Source organism: Microcebus murinus, chromosome 22, assembly GCF_040939455.1.
Source record: "Microcebus murinus isolate Inina chromosome 22, M.murinus_Inina_mat1.0, whole genome shotgun sequence".
Taxonomy (NCBI): Eukaryota; Metazoa; Chordata; class Mammalia; order Primates; family Cheirogaleidae; genus Microcebus; species Microcebus murinus.
The window spans coordinates 20,091,576-20,115,061 of record NC_134125.1 but is presented as its reverse complement, the minus strand read 5'-3'; the positions used below and the strand labels follow the sequence as shown (position 1 = coordinate 20,115,061).

The following is a 23,486-nucleotide window of genomic DNA, read 5'->3' as shown; positions in this document are numbered from 1 at the left end:
TCTTTGGGCATACAAAATACATGCATGTATGTGTATGTATATATATGTACACACACATTTTTTGATTTCTTCCACCATCTAACCAGCCCATTTTAAACTGGCAGGGTTAACCTCTGTTAACCCAAAGACTCACCCTTCCCCCTCTAAGCCAAGCGGTTACCTTGTTTCCTTGCGTCACACATGGTTCAAATATAACAAATGTGGCTCACCATGCTAAAGTTAAAATGCATCCTTTGGAAACAAACCAAATCTCTATAGCAGCAATGTAAACAGAAAAGCTCTAGGCAGTAGGAGTCCACTGTTCAGTGGGGGCCTGGCTTGGGAATGTCTGGGTTTTAGGGTTTAAACAACTGCAGTGAGTCAAGCGTCTCTAGTCAGGAGCACGTGATATAAACTGAGTTTGTTAAAGGGACTTTGCACATGAAAACCAGAGCCACTTAATGGTTCTTAGTAAGAACTGCTTGATCATGCTCACCTTGGTCATTTATACTGATTTTTTACTGATTTTTGTCTCATTTATTCCATTAGGCTCGCAAGTAAGCATGTTATTATGTATTAGTTTACATACAGCCCAAGGCATATAATCATAAATGTTAATGTTAGACATAAATAAGGCCATGGGTTGCATTAATGCAGCTGGAACCTATAAGCTTGATTCATAACAAAACAGTGAGCAAATCCAGACAGTTCATGTTCCAAAGAGGCAGTGGGGTCCCGAAACACACCATGAGGGGGATCACTGGGAATCAGACCGCAGCCTGCTACTGTTCTAAGTCATTTGAGGTTCGATGGCCTGAGGTATCATCCTTGCCCCTCAAGTGCATCACTTGCCAAACACCATCAATTCCTCCTCCTAAAACATCACACGCATGTGCTCATGCCTCTCTATCATGCTGCCGCTTTCGTAGTTCTGGCCATTGTCCCCTCCCACTTAGTCTACTGCATCAGACTCCATCTCTGTTTCTAGGCTCACCCTACTCTAATCTAGTTAGTACACTGCAATCAGAATAATCTTTACTGTGCATTCCAGACAGAAGGAATGGCAAGCGCAAAAGCCTAAGGCAAAAACAAGCTTGGCCTTTGCAGGAACAAAAAGAAGTGAGTGTGACCAGTGACAGAGAAAGAGAAAAGCAGCAGCAGCAGCTGGAGAGGTAGGGACAGCCCTGCCTAAAACCCTCAAAGCTCCCTGGCTGCCCCTCAGGATAAAGCGCAAACCTCCTCATGTGGTACCCGGGGCCTTGCCCCGTCTGTGCTGTTCTCCTTCCCCTCTCCTGCCGACATGACCTCTCTCTCTGCCCCTTGGCCCCATATTCTATATGACAGCTACACTGCAGAGTATTTGCAAGTTTCCCAACTGCACCTTGCCCTCTCTCTGGCCTCTGGATTTTTTCACGTGATATTCCTTCTGCTTAGAATATTCTTTCTTTCTTAAGATTTTGGCCTGAGCATCATTTCCCCTAAAGCCCCATGGCCCTTCCATCCTCCCCACTCTCCCTCTCAAAAAAAAAAAAAAAAAAGGATTATGTGCCCCTGCTGTGTAGTTCTATAGCAGCCTAGGTTGAGTCTGATTCTAAATACCAGTTTACTTATCTCTCTTCCTGATCAGCCATGAACAGGACTGTATCTTCCTCACACGACTGTATTCCTAGTGCCTGGATGGTCCCAGTTACACAGCAGGTGCTGTAGGACTATGTGCTGAATGGAGTAAGCAGGTAAAGGTACATTTTAGGCAGCAGTGAATGAACAGGGTAGAATAGAGGTGAAAAGCAGAGTTGATCTGCATAACAACGTCCACTTAACGCTAGTAACTTGGTTTTGACTCCTTTCTGCTGTCTTCTTTGGTTATCTAGAAGCATCATTCTAGATAACTAAGTTTTCCATGAAGATTAACTTCAAAACTTAAAATTTTATTGTAATCATTTTGGATGAAACCCTTCTAAAACATATTAGATATTTCTTAAACTAATTTAACATAGTTTAACCAACTTGAACTTTTTCTTGGTAACTGGAGATCATCAATTATACTTCACCAAAATGGCCTCAGACTGGTGTGGTTTTTTATGTTCTTGGGTCTGACTTCAATAGTTAATTTGTCTCCTTGGTTGCTGTCTTAGTCAGCTTGGGCTGCTATAACAAAAGACCATAGGCTGGTGACTTAAACAGCAGACATTTATTTCCCACAGTTCTGGCAGCCGGGAAGTCCAAGGTCAAGGTGCTGGCAGATTCGGTTCCTGACGAGGGCTCTCTTCCTGGCTTGCAGACAGCCACCTTCCTGTGTCCTCACATGGCAGAAAGAGATTGAGCTCTGGTCTTTCTACCTCTTCTTGTACGGACACCAATCTCATCATGGAGACCCCACATTCATGACTGCATCTAAACCTAATTACCTCTCAAGGGCCCCATCTCCAAATGTCATCATATTGGGGGGTAGGGCTTCAACACAAGAATTTGGGTGGGGACACAGACATTCAGTCCAAATCAGTTGCCGCTAAGGCTGCTAAAACTTCAGATCATTGGAACTGAAAGGAGTCTCAGCATCTCCTTCTTAGTAAAGTCAGTGCCTGCAGCCTTTGCTTATCCTCTTCTTAATTTGCTGCTTCTCAGGCTTAGAACAAAACTCTGGAGGAAAAATAAGAATGAACAGGTTCTAAAAGAGGGAGGGCCTTTGTGTTCCCCACTTTCTGCCATCCATACTGTAGCTCAGGAGCTGGTTTTGCTTGCTCAATTCAGAGAACTTGGCAATATTCTGAAGGGCACTGGTGCTATCATCATTTGTCTGGGAGCAGCAGGCATTTTGCAGTGAGACAAAGCCCAGGGTAGATTCTGGCCCCTCCATCACGGCCTTTCTAAGCTCAGTTTCATCAACAGTGGAGTATGAAACAATGCAAACCTCAAAGCGTTCTTGTGAGAAAGAAAATGAGATACTGTAAATAAAGTAAATGCCACAAGGCCTGGCAGCATAGGATGTGATAGATAAATAGTGCTTATTATCATTACAGATAATAAGGCTTTCATCATTCACCAAACAAGAATAACTTGCTTAGTAATAGAAAAATAAAATAGCATTGATTTAAAAGACAAAATCAAAGGCAGCCACCTCAGCAAATGGTTTGATTCTGGACATTAAAATATTAATCTGCTACATCTGCACAGCATACAGTGCATTTTCATGTAAGTCTTCCCACAGGAAGCTCTAGCCCTTTCGGGGCTAGCCTGACTTTGCAAACATGTCATTCCCTCAACGCTCTGCACACCATGAAGGGAGCCTCTGAGACAGCGGTCGGCTCTGAGGGCGCCATTGCCCTCTGACTCGTCCTGGAAAGTGTGGCTCGAAGTCTTGCCGGAGAAGACACGTCATGTCGTCTTCAAAAGCATCACTGGTCAGTCGAGTGGATTTCCAGACTGTGTCCCACCCTTAGCTCTTCCCAGAAGCAGGGAGAAAAAGTCAATTTGAAAAAGGATATTTGTCCTCAAATTCTTTCTTACTTTCAAGGCCACTTTAAAGTCCTTGTGGCTTGGTCATGCATTTTTCCTCTTACCAAAGAAGCTTCAAAACTTTCAATTTAAAAAAAAAATCATCTTAACACACAAATGGACCCCTGTTTGCCATAGTTGAGAATTGAAAACTTATGAAAATTAATTACCAACATTCAGATATTCAGGGTTGTTGACCAAGATAAAAATTTTAGAGTTGGCTGAGGGGAGACAGTCCTCCACTGGGATTAGCCCGGAACAACTGTTCTTTTACTATCATAAAGAACTGTTGGGAAGCAACTGTCAGCAGGCTCACTGAACACTTGCTACAATTTACTACAGCTTAGCTTCACCGTGACGGTGCTACACACACCTCCATGGGGGCGTCCGGGGCTGCCAGCCCTTCTCTGAGAACCAACTTTCACCCATGGCCCCTTCTCAAAGAATCGGTTCCCGTAACTTCTGCTGGTTGGGGTCAGATCATAGGACCCCCTCCTCTGGCCACAGCTGACTCACACTGGGGCCACCAGATTCTTTCTCCCAGGAAGCTGGAATCAGGATCCACTCAGTAAATCACAGGCATTGGAATTGTAGGAATCTGTCCAATATGAGTTGAGGCAACCAAACTCACGTTTGGGCCACGTGAGTGGACGAGTGAGCCGATTCTACTGGTCCACAGAGAAGAAGAAGAGTGGTTGCCAAGCTGGGAGAGAGGCAGAGATGGGAGACGGTGACAGTGCATGTCTCCTTTCTAGGTTCTTGGGACACAGAGGTTGGGTTCTGTGACCTATCCCAGTGCTCTTCCAATAAATTCTTTTTGCACAAGTTAGCTTGAGTGAGTTCTAGTCCTGACAACCAGACAACTCCTGTCAATGACAGAAGCCGTGCCCATCTTGGTAAAAGTTCAATTTGAATACAAGTCTTCAGATGGTAATTCACATAAGCAGCAGCCCTGACTGCTACTGTGTTTTCCACTACACTGCTCTGACTAAATCTGGGATATTTGCTTGAGGAAACCAGAAGCAAAGTTTTGTCTTCCATTTTAGAAAACTCTTTCCATGGCTCTGCAGGAATCCTTTTATTTATTTATTTTTCTTATAAGTAAAATCTGCTTCTTCAGACATGATGCAACTCCTTTGCCTATTTTAAATGTCATCTAAACCATCTTCTGCCCAGAAGACCCCACGCTGGTGCCTGATTAGCCGGTTTCTCCCCTCCATGGGAACAAGGACTAAGTACAACTGAGATGATGTCACTGGTGCCCTACAAGCAGAGCAGTTAATATAAACACATCTTTGAGAGTATTGACTGGTTAAGCGTGGATTCACCCACCCTCTCAGGCCCATAACCATGAGCACACTGCACCCTGTTCTGCCCATCTGCAACTTCTGGGTCCAAGTCCTTACCACAACAGAGCCCCACTCTACCTCTGCAACTTTATTTCTAAACATAAACTTCCTTCCAGTCGCTCTGATTCTTCAAACAGCCTTATTCATGCCTCTGAGTCTCATATCAACTCACCCAAATAAATAAATAAGCAAAGCTTTTTCTTCCTCTCTGAAATTCTACCCTTAGAGGACAGTAGTCAGAGCTCCTAAGGATCCTGACCCCGTATGGCCAGGACATATCACAGTGGTAGTTCCCTTCTGGTGGGAGTTCCTTCTCTTAAACTCAGTTTCTGGTGATTTAGTACCATAGATAATACACAAAGAAAGCTCTAATAATTTCTCCGCTCCCTGTTCCTGTGTGTTGCTTCCACTTTAAGAGTTGGAATCGATTCCCCTCCTTCTTAAATCTGGGCTGGCCTTGAGACTTGCTTTGATCAGTACAGTGTGGTGGGCTTCTGAGTTCATTCCTTAAGAGGACCGGCAGCTTCTGCTTCTTCCCTATGGGAAGCCAGCCACCATAGGAGACGTCTGAATGCCCTGCTGTTGAGAGGTCACTGGGTGGAGGACTGAGCTTGATCTCGAACGTCAGCACAGCTCCCAGCTCAAAGCTACCTGATTGAGGCAAGAGTAGTAGAACTGCCCAGTGGAAGCTCCCCCAAACCACAGAGCTGGGAGAAATGATAAACTATTTTTGTTTTAAGTCACTAGGGTCTGGGGTGGCATGCTACGCAACAACTAACAACCAGAGCACCTCACTTGATCAAAGATCAGTCCAAGTTCAAGAGAAATACAGCCGTGTCTCTGGGAAGAAAAGCTCAGTTTGTTGACTTGGAGTTATATTTTCAGGGACACCACAAATATCCCAGGCAAGGAACCACAGACTCATCTTTTACTCTTCCTGTTGTTTCATCCCTTATATATTCCACTTGTCATCAAGTTCTGTCTTCTTCCTAAATGCATCTTGGACTTAACCCTTCCCGTGCTGTCTCACTGCTGCCATCCTAGCCTAGACTGTTATCCCCTGATTTTGGAAATCTACTCCTTCTCTCTTCCCCAAACTTCCTTCCTCCAGTCCATCCTGTAAATGACCCTGGACTCGCCTTTCTAAATTAGGGCTTTCAGCATGTCAGTCTCACCTGATCAACTCTGGCTTTCAAGGCCTGACCTGGTTGCTCTCTGTCTACTCCTCCGCTCCAGTCAGCCTGGCCCCCAACCCACCCACAGCCGGTCCCTCCAGGCCTCTGTCACGCTGTCCGCTGAGCTGGTGTGCCCTAACCCATCCGGGCCCCATCTGCCTTTCTCCCAGTTTCCACAACCCTTACTGCGTCCTCTTGTCTTCAAAACCTCACAGCTCTCTACCTTACAATTCAACACTTATTTATATAATCGGTGCCAGTCTCCAAATTTCTCCTGTTTATAACTCAGATTCCTAAGTACATCATGAGACTGAGAGGCTATTTCTTACGTTTATGTATGTGCCTCACAGGCAAGTGCTGGTGTAATGATTTTCAGTGAAGCCATCCCTAGTGATCTGAATGATTTTCCCTTTTTAAGTCACTGGTATGCTTTACACAACTGTGCTTGAGAACATTTTGTATCTGTTGCTGAACCAATGTCCATTTGGTTCAGAAAGTCTGTATTTTTTTTACAGAAAATTAAATAATATCCACTGCCAAAACCCAAAAATAATCAAGTACACGCCAGATCTGAAGCTATAAAACTGCACTGTAAGAACAAATGTGGGACCTCTTGTGTTCCCTGAGTCTGGTGCCACAGCAGGCCCCAGGAACGGCCATCGCAGCAGCTGAGGCCTGGCACCAAGCCCCACAGTCAGTCAGATTAAAAAGATATGGATAGAAACAAAAAGCAGATTAGGAATAACATATCCTAGGAATTGGATGACAGGAACATGCCAATGATAGTCCATTTCCTGGGGAAAGCACGCCCCCCCAATACTTGCTGCTACTTTCAAGACTACCGTGTGCCAGGTAGGGTTCTGTGCACTTTATTCATTTACTTTTTTTTTTTTTTTTTTTTTTTGAGACAGAGTCTCACTTTGTTGTCCAGGCTAGAGTGAGTGCCGTGGTGTCAGCCTAGCTCACAGCAACCTCAAACTCCTGGGCTTGAGTGATCCTTCTGCCTCAGCCTCCCGAGTAGCTGGACTACAGGCATGCACCACCATGCCCGGCTAATTTTTTATATATATATCAGTTGGCCAATTAATTTCTTTCTATTTATAGTAGAGACGGGGTCTCGCTCTTGCTCAGGCTGGTTTCGAACTCCTGACCTTGAGCAATCCGCCCGCCTCGGCCTCCCAAGAGCTAGGATTACAGGCGTGAGCCACAGCGCCCGGCCTATTCATTTACTTTTCAAAATAACTCTGGAAGGAACAGAAGAAGAAACCAAGGCACAGAGGAGACTCATTTTGCCTAACACTATTAAGCGAATAATGACTCAGAACTAAGTGGGTGGGACTCAGATGTCTACATTCTTTCCACCAGCTTGCGTGGTCTCTTATGCAAAGAGATCTGACTTTCTGGCATCAAGAAAGAATATTTAGTGAGTGCCTGTAATGGGCTCCACTGTGCTAAGTGTGGGGGAAGCTTACTGAAATATATGGCTCTTTTTAGTGGCTACCAAGGAAAGGCTGGAGCAGGTAAAAACCCCCATACATTCCATCAGTACCCTCCACAAATAAAGATACAATCTAAATAGCACAAGGGTGTCTGTGATACAAATGCAGCCTCAATAGGAATCCTTGAGCCCCTTTTTTTTCTTTTTGCCTTTGCTTTCTTTTCTTTTCTTTCTTTTTTTTTTTGAGACAGAGTCTCGCTTGTTGACCAGGCTAGAGTGAGTGCCGTGGCATCAGCCTAGCTCACAGCAACCTCAAACTCCTGGGCTCAAGCAATCCTTCTGCCTCAGCCTCCCGAGTAGCTGGGACTACAGGCATGCGCCACCATGCCCGGCTAATTTTATATATATATTAGTTGGCCAATTAATTTCTTTCTATTTATAGTAGAGACGGGGTCTTGCTCTTGCTCAGGCTGGTTTTGAACTCCTGACCTTGAGCAATCCGCCCGCCTCAGCCTCCCAGAGTGCTAGGATTACAGGCGTGAGCCACCGCGCCTGGCTTGCTTTCTTTTCTTTTCTTTTTTTTTCCTTCCTTCCTTCCTTCCTTTTTTTTTTCCTTCCTTCCTTCCTTCCTTCCTTCCTTCCTTCCTTCCTTCCTTCCTTCCTTCCTTCCTTCCTTCCTTCCTCCCTCCCTCCCTCCCTCCCTCCCTCCCTCCCTGTCTCTCTTACTTTCTTTTTTTTTTGATTTTTTTTGAGATGGAATCTTACTGTTTCCCAGGCCAGCCTTGAACTCCTGAGCTCAATCAATCCTTCTGCCTCAGCCTCCTGGGTAGCAGGGACTAAAGGTGCACACCACTGCACCCAGCCATTTCTAATTTAATCTCTACTTCACAGAAATTCCAGAGCTACCCCTGCACCTGCCTTTGAATAGCTTAGTAGAGTTGGGAAAACAAAACCACTCACATAAAGTAAGAATAAACAATATTGAAACAGGATTCTGATAAGGCTAGTTTGGGCAGTCTACAAGGGTTCAATTTAACAAAAACATCAAGTGATTGTAATTCAAAGACACAGGAAGTAAAAAAAAAATCAGTCTGCATAATTTATATCATCAATGTTCCCTACAGTATTTCGTTTTAGCTGTAAAGTATTAGTGATGCACAGCAATGTGTCATTTTAGAGCAGGTAAACTTCAGCCCACAGCAGTGACGACGTGGGGACAGACCCTGATGCCGTGACAAAGCCACTGATGGAGTGTCTGGTGCAGTGGGTCCTTCTCTGAGGAGCACTTCCTGGCTGAAAACAGCTGGCAGGCCACACCCGTGGAGACGGCCGGGTGCTGCGGAGCAGCTCTGCTGGGCAGCAAATGCCTCCCGGATCCCATCACAGCCTGTTTCGCTCCTGGGGCTTGGGGATTTCTCAAACCCAAAGAAGAAAAGAAAATGACTTGGAGCTAACAGCATGAACTGCAGACCCTCTGTCGCCACTGAGTTAATCCTTTGGTTCCCACAATGTCAAAAAAAAGCGATCTTAATAATTCACCATACTATTAGAATTTCAAACTTTAATTCCCAAACAATCCACAAAGAAAATTCTGAAGAATGACCTCAACAGTAGCCCAAATCCTAGGGCCCCTGTTTTCAAGGAAATAAAGGAAATGGGGCTGTTCTCAAGTAATAGGAGGAAAAGGCACTGGCCTTGCTATCAGGAGTCCTGGAGTCGAACACTATTTGGTTTCAAGTGTAATCCTCATCAAGTCACTTAACCATCTAGCCTCCTGGTATCACTTGAGGCCAGGAGTTCAAGACCAGCTTGGGCAATATAGTGAGACTTCCTCTCTACAAAAAAATGTAAAAATTAGCTGGGTGCAGCAGCATGCCTCTGTAGTCCCAGCTATTTCAGAGGCTGAGGCAGGTGGATTGCTTGAGCCCAGGAGCTTGGGATTGCAGTGAGCTATGACTGCACCATTGCACTTGAGCTTGTATAACAAAGCAAAACTCTGTCTCAAGAAAAGGAAAAAAAAAAGGTAGATACAATGCAAAATTCTACTTCAAAAAAAAAAAAAAAAAAAAAAAGGTAGAATTTGTTGATCACTCAGGATCAACAATTTTTTTTTTTAGCGTATTATGGGAGTACAAGTGTTAAGGTTACATATATTGCCCATGCCCCCCTCCTCCCTCGAGTAAGAGCTTCAAGCATGACCATCCCCCAAACGTTGCACATCTTGCTCGTTGTGGTTGTATACATCCATCCCCTCCTCCCCCCTCCCACCCTCCCAACACCGGATAAATGTTACTCCTATATGTCCACTTAGGTGTTGATCCGTTAATACCAATTTGCTGGTGAGTACATGTGGTGCTGGTTTTTCCATTCTTGAGATACTTCACTTAGTAGAATGGGTTCCAGCTCTATCCAGGAATATACAAGAGGTGCTATATCACCATTGTTTCTTAAAGCTGAGTAGAACTCCATGGTATACATATACCACATTTTATTAATCTACTCATGAACTGATGGGCACTTGGGTGTTTCCACAGCTTTGCAATTGTGAATTGTGCTGCTATAAACATTCGAGTGCAGGTGTCTTTTTCATAAAGTGACTTTTGATCTTTTGGGTAGATGCCCAGTAGTGGAATTGCTGGATCAAATGGTAGCTCTACTTATATCGTTTGAGGTTATCTCCATATTGTTTTCCACAGAGGTAGAACTAGTTTGCAGTCCCACCAGCAGTGTAGGAGTGTTCCTCTCTCTCCACACCCATGCCAGCATTTATTGTTTGGGGACTTTTTGAGAAAGGCCATTCTCACTGGAGTTAAGTGATATCTCATTGTGGTTTTGATTTGCATTTCCCTGATGATGAGAGATTCAACAAATTTTTTTAAAACCATTCTTGTTTCATCTATTTCCCTCATCCTAACCTAGTCACTCTTTGAGGGGCTGGATTGTTATAAAACGAATTCCAGATTCAATGTCGTTTTAACCACAAATAGTTCAGTATGTACCTGCAATTTATATTTATTTGTTTTTATTTTAATTTTAGGCTAGTCAAGTGAAGCAGGAAGAGAAGGAACAAAGAGATCTGTAACTGGTTGTGATTAATTAGTTGTAAACACCACTGCACTTGGACCAGCCTGTATCTATAATTTAAAAGGACTTAGCCACCATGCCATTATTGTAGCTAATAAAATTAACAGTAATTCTTTAATATAATCTAATACTTAATTTGTGTTCAAATTTTCCTATTTTAAAAATGAATTTTTATAAATGAATTTTTAGAAATCAGGTAAATACTTTTTTAGCAAACAAGAAATAGCTCTCAGAGATGAGAAGGTAAATTTCTCATGCTCACAGCCTCAGGACCAAATCAACTACATGAAGAAAATTATTGTTGCCATTAACTGCCATTTGCAGATTCTCCCCCTACTCAACCCACAGTCATATTATTTACTTTTTAAAAACCCCACAAAACTTTTATAAAGAACCTACAGGTAAAATAGAATAAAGCAAAAGCCACACTGAGGTCCACACAAGCATGTCCCTCAAAAGCAATGCATAAAAGGAATTACAAAGGTTAGGATGGTTATTTAACAAAAGAGAACTATGAGAAGGATATTAACCCAAATGATTTTCCTCTCAATAGCCAAACCAACAAGACTTAGAGATCTAGAAGGTAGGATCTAGGGAGATGTTTAACTTGATGATGTTTTAAAATCTGTGTTTCTCCTGATGCAGTAAGAACTTGGGGTTTCTGAGAAACATACTGACAGAAGCAGTTTGGGGGGCAAATCCAATTACCTCAGAATTGTTCTCCTTTTATCCGTAGGTGCTGATCCACGCTCTGTAGGTCAAGAGCACAGTGCTCATTTCTCTTTGCCCCCTTTTGAATCATACTTCATCTCTGCCTCCTGCCTGTTGTAGCTCTCCATGTAACAAACACGCCAAGGGGCAGAGATTCCGGTCTCCACACAATAGCCCACCATTCAACCAGATTCTGCTTTGTCCGTAAACATTCATTCCCCTGGCTCCTGCTGCGTCTGTTATATTCAGATATGAACTCTCCAGGAATCTGATCATGTCACAGGCCTTTTCCTGTATGACAACTTCAATGCTAATCATGAATAGCAGGCTTCACAGAGGGGTTAGTATTATTCATAAAAACTGTGTCTCCACATCCAGAAATAGGGCAAAAGTAGCCTAAAATAGGCAGGCTGTCAGTCTGTTAAATCTACCAGGCAATTACCAAAGTCTCTTGCTGCAAAGAGCACAAGAGTTTTTCCTCAACTATGTTAATCTGACACACTGACAGCACAATATTCTGCCAGACTCAAGGTCTGAAATCAGCTTGATGGGGAGCCCTGGTGCCCACAGAGCAAACGCTGGGTTTTCCTAAGAACCAAAGCCAGACATGGCTCACCCTCCACGCTTAGAAATCAGGTACTGCTGAGTTCTCATTCCAAACTTATGTGAGTCTCCCTACCCAGAACATTTCAAGGCCGGCTCTACAAGCTTTGAGAAAGTTATCGAAGGGCCACAAAAAAACCTGAAATAATATTTAATTTTCCAGGCCGGGCGTGGTGGCTCACGCCTGTAATCCTAGCACTCTGGGAGGCCGAGGCAGGTGGATTGCTCAAGCTCAGAAGTTCAAAACCAGCCTGAGCAAGAGCGAGACCCCATGTCTACTATAAATAGAAAGAAATTAATTGGCCAACTAATATATATATAGAAAAAAATTAGCCGGGCATGGTGGTGCATGCCTGTAGTCCCAGCCACTCGGGAGGCTGAGGCAGAAGGATTGCTTGAGCCCCAGAGTTTGAAGTTGCTGTGAGCTAGGCTGATGCCACAGCACTCACTCTAGCCTGGGCAACAAAGTGGAACTCTGTCTCACACACACACACACACACACACACACACACACACAAAATTTAATTTTCCTTTTTGGAACAGCATGGCACATCTGGCAGATAATACAAATTAAAGGCATACTAGATACCTTGTATAATACCATTTTGCTATAATTCGTTCTTCTGGAACCTAGTTTCGGTGACCACAAGAATCAGGTCCTATTGGTCCAGATTGTATTTTATAAATGGAGGTTGGAGATTATCTTTCCCAATGAAAGTGCCCAGATTGGAACCCCCTCTTAACCACTCCTGAGAGAATGACATAGGCTGGTTCTAAAAGACTATCTTTGTGTAGAACAAATGGACCGAGGAAAATCTGCTTTCCTCTCCCCCTGCCCCTTTCTTCTTTACATAACTAGAGCCAAATGAGATGTTTTTCATTTTAAAAATCTGATTAATCGGACTGAGCAAAAGCCCATTCTTCTGGTCTTTACTGTTTTCTCAATTTGGGGACTGAATGAAGGCCTACTCAGGTTGGAAGGACAGTGAAACGAGGGCCTAACTGCCAGGCAGTGGTCACATTTGGAAGTTTAAATTAGGAGGGGCCAGTACTGGGCTCATGGCTCTGGTTCAGGGGCTGCCCTTTCCCCCGGGGGCATCAGAATTCAGACTGCTGTTCAGGCTCACGTGAGAGGGGTTCCAGGTTCCATGTAAACCTCCATGCCCTTCTACGTACTCTAGCCTCCTGACCTGAACGGTGAGAACAGTGGCAGGGCAAAGGGTAGGTTTCAATAATAAGGAAAAAACAAGCCAGGCAGAATGAATGTGAATAAACTGTCCTTTTCTTCAGCTCTAGGCACTGAGAAACCTTTCTCCTTTGGCCTATTTTAAAATACATTACAAACACTGCACGAGTAAACTCGTTATAGTACCAGATCTAGTTTTAGTTTCTGTGTTTTAAGCCTTTTTACAATATTTTCTCTACCTTGTTATAAAGTACAGTCACACTTCACGACAGGGATGTGTTCTGAGAAATGCATCGGGTGATGCTGTCCTTGTGTGAACATCAGATGAACGTCACAGTGTGCTGCACAAACCCAGATGGGACAGCCTTCTACACACCTAGGCTACCTGGGATAGCCATCACTCCTGGGCTGCAGCCTGAACAGCATGTTCTTTCACTCAGTACTGTAGGCAATTTTGTAACACACTGGTAAGAATTTGTTTCTCTAAACGTATCTAAACACAGAAAAGGTAACAGTAAAAATAGGGTATAAAAGATTAAAAATGATACACTGATATAGGGCACTTCCCACGAAAGGAGCGTGCAGGACTAGAGGTTGCTCTGTGTGAGTGGTGAGTGAGTATAAGATCTAGGACATTACTGTATACTTCCGTGGACTTTATGAACACTGTACGCTTCAGCCATACTAAATGTATTACAATTTTTTTCTTTCCTCATTAATAAATTAGCCTTAGCTTACTGTAACTTTTTTCACTTTATAAACTTTTAAATTTTTTAAACTTTTGGACTCTTTTGTAATAACACTTAGCTTAAAACACAAATTGTACAGCTACACAAAAATATTTTCTTTCTTTATATCCTTATAGTATAAGCTTTTTTCTCTTTACAAATTTTTAATTTTCTTTTTACTTTTCAAACTTTAAAAAAAAACAACACTAAGACACAAACACACACATTAACCTAGGTCTACAACGGGGTCAGGAGCATCAATACCACTGTCTTCTAATTTCACATCTTGTCCCACTAGAAAGTCTTCTGGAGCAATAACAGGCATGGAGCTGTCATTTCATATGATAACAATGCCTTCTTCTGGAATACCTCCCGAAAAGGACCTGCCTGAGGTTGTTTTACAGTTAACTTTTTAAAATAAGTACAAGGAGTATTCTGTAAAATAACAATACCAAGTATATCAGAGCCAGGCACTATGGCTGGTGCCTGCAATCCCAGCTACTAGGAAGGCTGAGGTGGGAGGATCGCTTGAGCCCGGGAGCTCGAGACCAGCCTGGACAACATAGTGAGACCTCGTCTCTAATATGTTAAAAAAGAAAAAAGCACCACCACGTCCAGCTAAGTTTTTTCTATTTTTAGTAGTTCTGGGCTAATTTTTCTGTTTTTAGTAGAGACGGGGTCTCGAGTCAGGAATTTGAGACCAGCCTGAGCAAGAGCGAGACCCCATATCTACAAAAAATAAAAAATTAGCCTGGTATGGTGGCGCATGCCTGTAGTCCCAGCTACTCAGGAGGCTGAGGCAGGAGGATCGCTTGAGCCCAGGAGTTTGAGGTTGCTGTGAGATATGATGACGCCACTTGAACTCTAGCCAGGGTGACAGAGCAAGACCCTTTCTCAAAAAAAAAAAAAGAAAGAAATTAACTAAAAGTAGGAATTCCCATTGGGCTTACTCATCAAGGGAATGCCTTTGAGATGGGGTGCCAAGGAAATGGGCATTCCTATTTCTGAAAAGCCTCAACAACAAAAGTGAATCCCTACCCCAGAATGGCTTCTCTTTTCACATGCTTCATGAAAGCTGAACTACCTGACCTCTGGCAGGGGCCTTCCACTCTGCACTCTCAGAGCTCAAAGGCCTGTAAACCATCAGGCTGTATGTTGCCATCTTACTCTGGCAAGCCGGTATATCGCAGTACTTCCAGTAGACACCGTCCTCATGCTCTGCCACATAGCACCAGGGGCTCATGTCTCCATCCGGGTTTCTGTTGGGGAAAAGGACACAGTCAGTGACATTTCTGATGTTTTAAGTCAACTGATTTTTCAGTTTTACAGGAAAGGAATTGCTTTAGTTTCTGTGTTATTTCTAATAATCCTATGTATCTCCAATGCTATTTCTTATCAAGAGGAAAAAAGTGGTAACACGATGAGAGCAAACATATGCATTCTGACATCTACTTCAGAGTTTGGGGAGAAGTGAGCAAAGGTTATATTTGTTTAGATAAATTCACTGTAGTGTAACTTGGACAACTGGCCACTGTACAAATCATGCCAAACAGCCCTGGCACCTTGAACATGAACATGGAGACTCCAACAGCTGGAGGAGCACAGGTGTCTCAACGCGCCGGATGAGAACGTGAACTGACACAGGGCGGCAATTCGGTAATTAGAGCCAAAGGCCCTAAAACCTGCAAACCCTTTACTTGGCAATTCCTCTTTAGGAATAGATTCTAAGGAAGTTTATATTTTTAAAGATGTTCAATAAAACATTTTTATAATATATAAAAAAGTTGGAAACAGCAAGTACCAACAATGAAGGATTGGTTAAATAGATATTTTTCCTGTATAAGGGCATGTTAGGCACCTAAGGAAAATGTAGTATAGAAACCTTTCTTATTAATTTGGAAATATATTCACAATGCCTTATTAGGTTTTTATTGATGAGGCAATTATAAAACCCAATGGATGACACTATCTCATGTTTTAAAAAGACATATTTAGGGAAGGACCAAACTCTTAAAAGTATTTATGTCTAAACGATGGGACTACGGGTGATTTCAATGTTTTTTCTTTTGGGTTTTATTTTCTTATTTCCTTTATAATGAATACTTCAATTGTGTAATTTTTAAATGCTAAAATAAAATTCATATAATAAAGACTCCACTGACGAGCTTTCAGCAGGATCAGGCCAGTAAACTCACATTTGATCGAAATGAGTCCTATTCCTCCCACAGAATACCGACTCCTCAGAGAATTCTAAAAAACAACTGTGCCAGAGTCTCAGTTAGATAGAATGTGTGATCCTGCCATCCTGGTACCAACTTCTGATCTGGCAATAATATTTTTTAAAGATTTATTTCACCTTTCTAAATGAGAATGGCTTGGAATAAATACCTTGAAGGTCTTTTCAACTCAGAGACACCATGACAATAACAAGCAGATAAAAAAAAAAATGGCTGCTGGACACCCAGAAATGCCTCGCTGCTCTTCACTGCTTTCCAAGCCCCTTTTATTTAGAGTCAGAGCACTGGAAACCCGACACTCCGGTTAGGCCGGAAATGGGCATAAATACTGCAGTGGGAGCTTTGGAGCAATCCCCATCAGGCCAGAGTGGGATAAGCCTATTGTGTGGCCTAGAAGATAAGCTTCCTCAAAGCACAAAGTGTCCTTTTATTTCTTATGCCCAAAGGCAGGTGCCAGCACTAACTCTGTTCCCCCCGCCAGTCTCTGCCTTCCCTTCTAATCCTGATGCTTCCAGCCCAGGGAAGTGCGTCCCCATCACTCGCCAACTCCCAGGCATCTCAAGTGTGATGGGTCTGAAAAAGTTGCACAAGACAAACATGGTGTCGGGTGTCAGCTGAGAAATCAAAGTAGAACTTGTACAAAGCCCTTCTTTAAACAGTATTTCACTGTCATTTTCCTCCCTCCATTCAGTGTTAGGCTTTGATGTAGTATTTGGTAAAGCCCTTAGAAAACAACTGTTTATTATCAATGTCAAAACCATACTGAAAAGTATCAGAATAGCTTAATAAAGAAAAAGCAAATTCATCCTGGACTCCGCCACAGAGCTAAAACAAAAAGCCTTGGAGTCTCTGATGTGATAATCATCAAAAATTTCAGCCTCTCTTTTTTGAAGTATAACTGGCAGTTCAGGTCTTGTACACGACATCAAATCAAAGGAGAGGGTTGCAGCCAGCCAGGGCTAAGGAGAAAGGTGGTCCTTCCTTCCTGGCTCTTACTGCTCTCTTAATGGATATTTATGGAAGCCTGTCAGTAGAAATGGGTGCTAATATATAAGAAAAAAAATCTGACATATAAATTAATCCTCATTGGAAATTGAAAATTTACCCCTACTCTTCTGAGAAGACTTGCTTAATAGGAAGCAACAGAGTAATAGAATAAACCAACTGTCTACTACCAAGAGACACTTTGGAACAAGATGATAAGTGTGTTAAAACAAAAAACAAACACTTGATTCTCTTCCTAAACATTCTTCCCAACTCGATCCCACTATTCCTATGAATAGAAAAACTAGGAAAATGTAACAAACCAGAAATGGGGAATGGGACTCATTTTTTAATTTATGCAAAAAATAAATTAACAAGTATAACTTTGAAAATAAAATAGAAAAGAATTATTTAATGGACACGTATACTTCAACAATAAAATACAATAGATAGCAAAATGTGAAGTGGCAAATATACAAGTTGTTATCTCTGCGTAACTGGACTTGGTGGGGAAGCTCTCGAGGAAAGAGGTAAAATGGGGGATTTTATTAATAACTTTTTTTTGAGGCAAAGTCTTGCTCTGTCGCCTTGGGTAGAGTGCAGTGGTGTCATCACAGCTCACTGCAACCTCAAACTCCTGGGCTCAAACAATCCTCCTGCCTCAGCCTCCCAAGTAGCTAGGACAAAAGGCATGCACCACAACGCCCAGCTAATTTTTCTATTTTTAGTATAGACAGGGTCTCGCTATGTTGCCCAATCCTACCACCTCAGCCTCTCAGAGTGCTAGGATTTCAGGCGTGAGCCACCGCACCTGGTCTTAACTATTTAAACAATATATATATGTGTGTAGTATTTGAGAAATTGTTTTTGGAACAAGCTTTTAACATTTTTATAATAACAAATAAAAAAAATGCAACGGCAACTATGGGTGGATGGTCAGTTGGTACAAGTTAGAGCAGAGGTGAAGGAACACAGACGAAAGGCCTGGAGACTTCAAGTCAATGACAAGGGCCCTAGAGTGTTAGCAGAGGTATGTAGAGGGCAGAAGGTAAACAGCGTGGCCCATGTGATGCAGGAATATATACAATGGCTCAGCTGGGTCAACAGTGCCACGGTTGAGATTCCAATGTACGTAGAACCAGGGGCACAGTGTGTCGCTCAGAGTGTAGCTCAGCGATCATTTTTCCCTGTCCAGGCTCAAGAGGCTGCCTTTGCACCTGTCCTAATAATAATTAAATTCAATACATTGCTGAGCCATGAGTCTTGCTACTAGGATCTTGGTTATAAGTAGCAAAAATGTACAATCAAAAGTGCTTACAATTTTTGTTCTGGTCTCTACATACCAGTGATTCTGAACTTAGTTTCAATCACAGATAACTTTGCAAATCTGATCAAAGCCATAGATCATCTCCCCAGGAAACCGTGAATACACATCTGAAGCACCATGGATGCCCTGTTAAGAGCCCCTTCCAGAGTCAGACAGGAGGTGAAAAGCAAAGAAGCACCTTAATCTATTGAAAGGAAGTAAACAGCACAAATCTAATGGACACAGCCACTCCCAGGGCAGGTTACCCTGGCTGGCTGGGGGAGGAATGATGCAGGCACTTCCTTTGCTCGGAAACAGAGTGAGGTTTGGGTCACAGATGGTGCTGTTTGACCACTACGTTCTCAGCAGCTTAGGCAGCTCTGCTGTCTGTGTATCATGCACTGGTGGTAGGGCCAACTAAGAAAACCCTCCCCCAAAAAACGAGCACCAGACAGGAAAGCAGAGCTCTGAAAGCCAGTATCGAAGCAACTCAAGCTGAAAAGAGCGGTAGATGGTCTGTGACTGTATGTGTGTGTGTGTATAAGCTATGAGAGAAAGAGTTTAAACATAGTAACTAAGAAAGGCCTTCTGAGTTGGCCCCTAGTTGTGAGCAGGGATGGAGGAGATTTTCTTTTAAGTTTCAGTGGCCTCATCTTACCTGCAATAATTATGCTCGCCCAGGCCCCCCTCCCCGTTGGGGTATTTCAGAGTGTTGTATGGATGCTGGAAAGTCTCGTTCCAGAACAGACATGGCTTCCCCCCTTGTAGCGCTGTCCAGTTCTGCGTTCCCCTATAATCCACACCATTGGCTGTGAAACACTCTAGGAGAAAAAAAAAAAAAAAGACAGAGCAAACTAATTTTCTGGCAACGTCTACAGTTTCCTCCCTCTTTGCTTGATGTTTTATTTGTTTTGTTTGGACCAAGTTGGAAGTGGACGGTGTCTTGCTAGATGGTCAACACAGTGCAGTTAACACCGCTAGGGCTGAATAAATCTGAAATGAGGTACCCTCCAAAAGCTACGCTAATCTTGGCATGAGCTTGTCCACAGACACTAGAACGTTTTCCCCTAAGTCTACAGATCCCAACTAGGATATAAACAGGGAGCTGAAGTGTACTGAGGCCCATGAAGTGAACCAGGAAACCCTCAAATCTGGGAACAGTTGGTAACAGCCATCCATGTGGAATTCTGGGTACTCGGAGGGGGTCACTGCTCTCGCCAGTGTCTCTGTGTGGTAACTAGAACCAGGTCACCAGCTGTAACTGAGCTCTCCCCTACAGTCTGAAAGGCTGCACTGACACTTGGATTTAATAAGACCATCGGATACAGCAATGCTTTGGAATCCCAATCACACAAATCTGGGAATGACTCACATTCCCTGGTAATGAAGAACAGTCCTCCCCATGCTGTTTGAGATAGAGGTGCAACAAAACAGACAGTCAACACGGGGGAGGAAAGGTTGGCATTTTCTCTCGCCTCTTTCTGAAATTCTTTCCTACAAGACACGCTGAAAATTGTCTCAGGTCCGATTTAATAAAATGACAAATCCGTGCAAGGTGCAATGGTGTGCTTCCGAAATCTGCTTCTCAGACTCTGGGGGGGATGGGAACTGAGGCCGATAGGATTTCCCCCCACATATTGCATGCATTAAACTCACAGAGGTTCATGAGAAAGGCACAGTACAAAGAGCAATTTTTAAAAATTAGCTTAGTTGAAACTGACAGATAGAAGCACTTCAAACACTTCTTTAAGATGTATCACTAGAAAACTGACAATCTGGGGGAGTTGCATTAACATTCTTAGCTTTATTTCTTTCCTTCTCCTGGCATGCACTGATCTGCAACTTCCGGTATTAAGGACTCTTAAGGCCATCTCTGTTGTACTGCCTGTGCCTACTCCAGCCTCCGCATGTGGACAACATGACCACGTTCTGGAAGACATTTCTTTTAATATTTTAAAATTATCCACAGAATATCTCTCTTCTAGCACCCCCTTCATCCCACCATCCATGCCCAGTGTTTTGTCTGGAATGGCACCATTTTATGGATAGCCAAAATAATCTGAAATTCCAGGCTATACAGAAAACCCTAGCAATTTATCGTGTTTGGTGCAAAACTCATATGTTACGGTAAGTGCGACTCATCATGTACCCTGATGACCAAACCTCTACCAAGCGTCTGCATAAATAAAAAAGCCAAAGGTAATTGAAGGAGGCAGCTCAGTGTAGCATAAAATACACTAAACCAAGAGGCTAAGTCTTGGCTTTTTGTCCTGGACCTGCTGCTGACCAGCTGTGTGCAACCTTGGACGAATCACCATCATCTGCATCACTTCTGATACTTACATAGTGTTTTACCGTGTGCCAAACTGTCCTAAGTGCTCTACAAATGTCAACTTGCCACCAGCCCAGTAGAGAGGGACCCTTAATACCCCCATTTTACAGATGAGGCAACTGGGGCAACCATGACATACAATGCCTCTAACAGACCCCTTGGGGTCATCCTTGCTTCCTCCAGCCTCTTCCTCACCTCGACTCTGACTCATCAGCAAGTCCTGTTGAATTCCTTAAAATACATACCCTGAAACTGCCTTCTCCTCTCCATCTCTGGTGCCAGCACTTTAGTCCTGTTCATCATCAGAGAACAGTTCGGGACTCACAGCTTCCACTTAGGTTCTCCTACAATCCTTACTCCACACAGAATTCAAAGTTCTTAGGAGAACAGAAGCACTCAGAATAAAACCCAAACTCTTCCTCGGTGTTTGTAAGGCCTCCGTGATGTGCCCCCAGCCCCTTCCTCCCACCGCACCAGAGTTCTTCCCTCCTTCGTTGGCTGTGCTGCAGTCACCCTGGCCTGCTGTGAATTCTGAGGACACACTGCGCTACTACTTCCTGCCTGAAATGGTCTTCCCCTAATACTTCCCATAGCAGACCAAATGCTACCTCCTCTGAAACCTTCCCATCATCTCCACTCCTATTTTTCTGCCCTTCATTTGTTTGCTATATAGCACATATCACTAGGAATATATGTGATCAGAGAGAGAGAGAGAGAGAAAATGTGTGGTATGAACCACACCAGAGTCCCATCCCAACCCCTGGGCTAGAGTGGGATGACCTGGGAACCTCTAGTGCAAAAAGGTGCCCAGGTGATTCTGCTAAGTAATCAAGTTTGGGAACCACTAGGCTAGATGATTCTAAGAACATCAAGCCAAACTTTGCCAATTGCTAGAATTTTAATTGCTGAGTATTTAATACATATTTTTTTACCTATCAGAATTTACCTATCAAAACATCATGTTGGGCCGGGCGCGGTGGCTCACGCCTATAATCCTAGCACTCTGGAAGGCCGAGGCGGGCGGATTGCTCGAGGTCAGGAGTTCGAAACTAGCCTGAACAAGAGCGAGACCCCGTCTCTACTATAAATAGAAATTAATTGGCCAACTAATATATATAGAAAAAATTAGCTGGGCATGGTGGCGCATGCCTGTAGTCCCAGCTACTCGGGAGGCTGAGGCAGGAGGATTGCTTGAGCCCAGGAGTTTGAGGTTGCTGTGAGCTAGGCTGACGTCACGGCACTCACCCTAGCCTAGGCAACAAAGCGAGACTCTGTCTCAAAAAAAAAAAAAAAAAAAAAAAATCATATTGTACCCCTTAAATATACACAATAAAAATTTTTTTAAAAAGCAGTGAGGAGTGACCCAGGAGCAGAAATGTAGGCCAACAAACAATGAAAGGTCTTAATTGTACATAGCAACCTACAGGGCAGGTGGGGTTCCTGAGACTCAGATGACTTGATTTGCAATACAAAAGCTTGTGGCAGCCATCCACACATGTGACAGTCCTCATGAATGGAGATGAAATGGCATCTGAAAGTGGGAATGGCAAAGTACAGGCCTGTTTGCTTGGGTCTGTTCCTCTCAGATCCAATCTTGTTCTCAATTACACAGGGGAAACGGAGGCAGCATATCATATTTTATGATTTTTTTTTTTACCAGACTTTCCCTGTGTGTAGCAATTGTGGAAAAAGGCAAGGAAAACAAAATTTGAGTGTTCTAGATGTAAAGTTATTTATGCATCTTGATTTAATTGGGATACCAGAGTATGTACTAGGTAACAAGGACCCTGCCTCCCTTATTTTTCTACTGCTAGGAAATTGACATAAGCTTTGGCTAGATAAACAAGGAGTGGCTTAACCCAATTTTTAAAAATCTCATAGCTGGGTGTGGTGGTGTGCACCTAGAGTCCCAGCTACTCGGGAGGCTGAGGTGGAAGGATCTTTTGAGCTCAAGAGTCCTAGACTGCAGTGAGCTATGACTACATCATTGCACTCCAGCCTGGGTGACTTAGCAAGACCTTGTCTCTACAATCAATCAATCAATCACTCAGACTGTATGCAGAATGCTAACTGTATATTCATGTATTCAGTGAAAGAGAATGAGCAAAGATCTGATGTCTAGGATATTATTCATTAATTAATTCAACAAATATTTATTCAACTCTTACTATGTGCCTGGCACTAGTCACAGCACCGAGGCTACAGCGGTGAACAAAGATCCTGCATTCGTGGAGTTTACATGCTAATGGGGAGACGTGCTTATAATGAACCAATCCAAATGAACATCAGACAGGGATAAATGCTGCTGGAAAGAATCAAGCAGAGGAAGGAAATGGAGATGCAATGTGGGGGTTCTCTTTTAGGTAGGGTGGGTCAGGGCAGGCCTGGAGAGGAGCAGACATTTGAGCAGAGATGCCGAGGAAGAGAGGAAGCAAACCCCAAGACCGAGGTGGGAAGCGCATTACTGGCAGAGGGCATTACTGGCAGAGGGCACGGCAAGTGCAAAGCCCCTGGAAGCGGCGGTGTGCTTGGCAGGTTTGGGGAGCTGGAAAGCTGCTCCTCTCGTCTGACTGGAGTAGGCAGATGAGTGGGGAAGGGCAGGCAAGGCCAGGACATGTAAGGTCTTGAGGGTTATATAAATTATATTTTGGCTTTTGTTCTAAGTGTGAGGGGAAGCCATTGGAGAGTTTTGAGCAGAGAAATGACATGATCTGACTTATCTTTTAACAGAACTTTCTAGCTGTTGGGTGGAGGAAAAACTGTAGATAGGCAAGAACGAGGCAGGGAGACCAGATAGGTGGTTACTGTAGAAAGACGGGCTAGAGAGACGCCCTGGACTAGGTTGGCAGCTGTAGAGTCGTGAGAAGTGCTCAGATGCC

General features: G+C 43.4%; 1 protein-coding gene across 2 annotated transcripts in view; it reads right to left on the bottom strand.

Annotated features, from left to right (window-relative positions):
- KREMEN1 (kringle containing transmembrane protein 1) overlaps positions 1 to 23,486 on the bottom strand; it is a 64,118-nt gene that overhangs the window by 27,141 nt on the left and 13,491 nt on the right. For both annotated transcript variants that reach the window (XM_075996666.1, XM_020283159.2), the window contains exons 2-3: positions 18,934 to 19,096; positions 14,916 to 15,007 (exon numbers count right to left, since the gene is read on the bottom strand). In XM_075996666.1, coding sequence (XP_075852781.1) covers positions 14,916 to 15,007; positions 18,934 to 19,096 — 255 coding nt within the window. The remainder of the gene's footprint in view (positions 1 to 14,915; positions 15,008 to 18,933; positions 19,097 to 23,486) is intronic.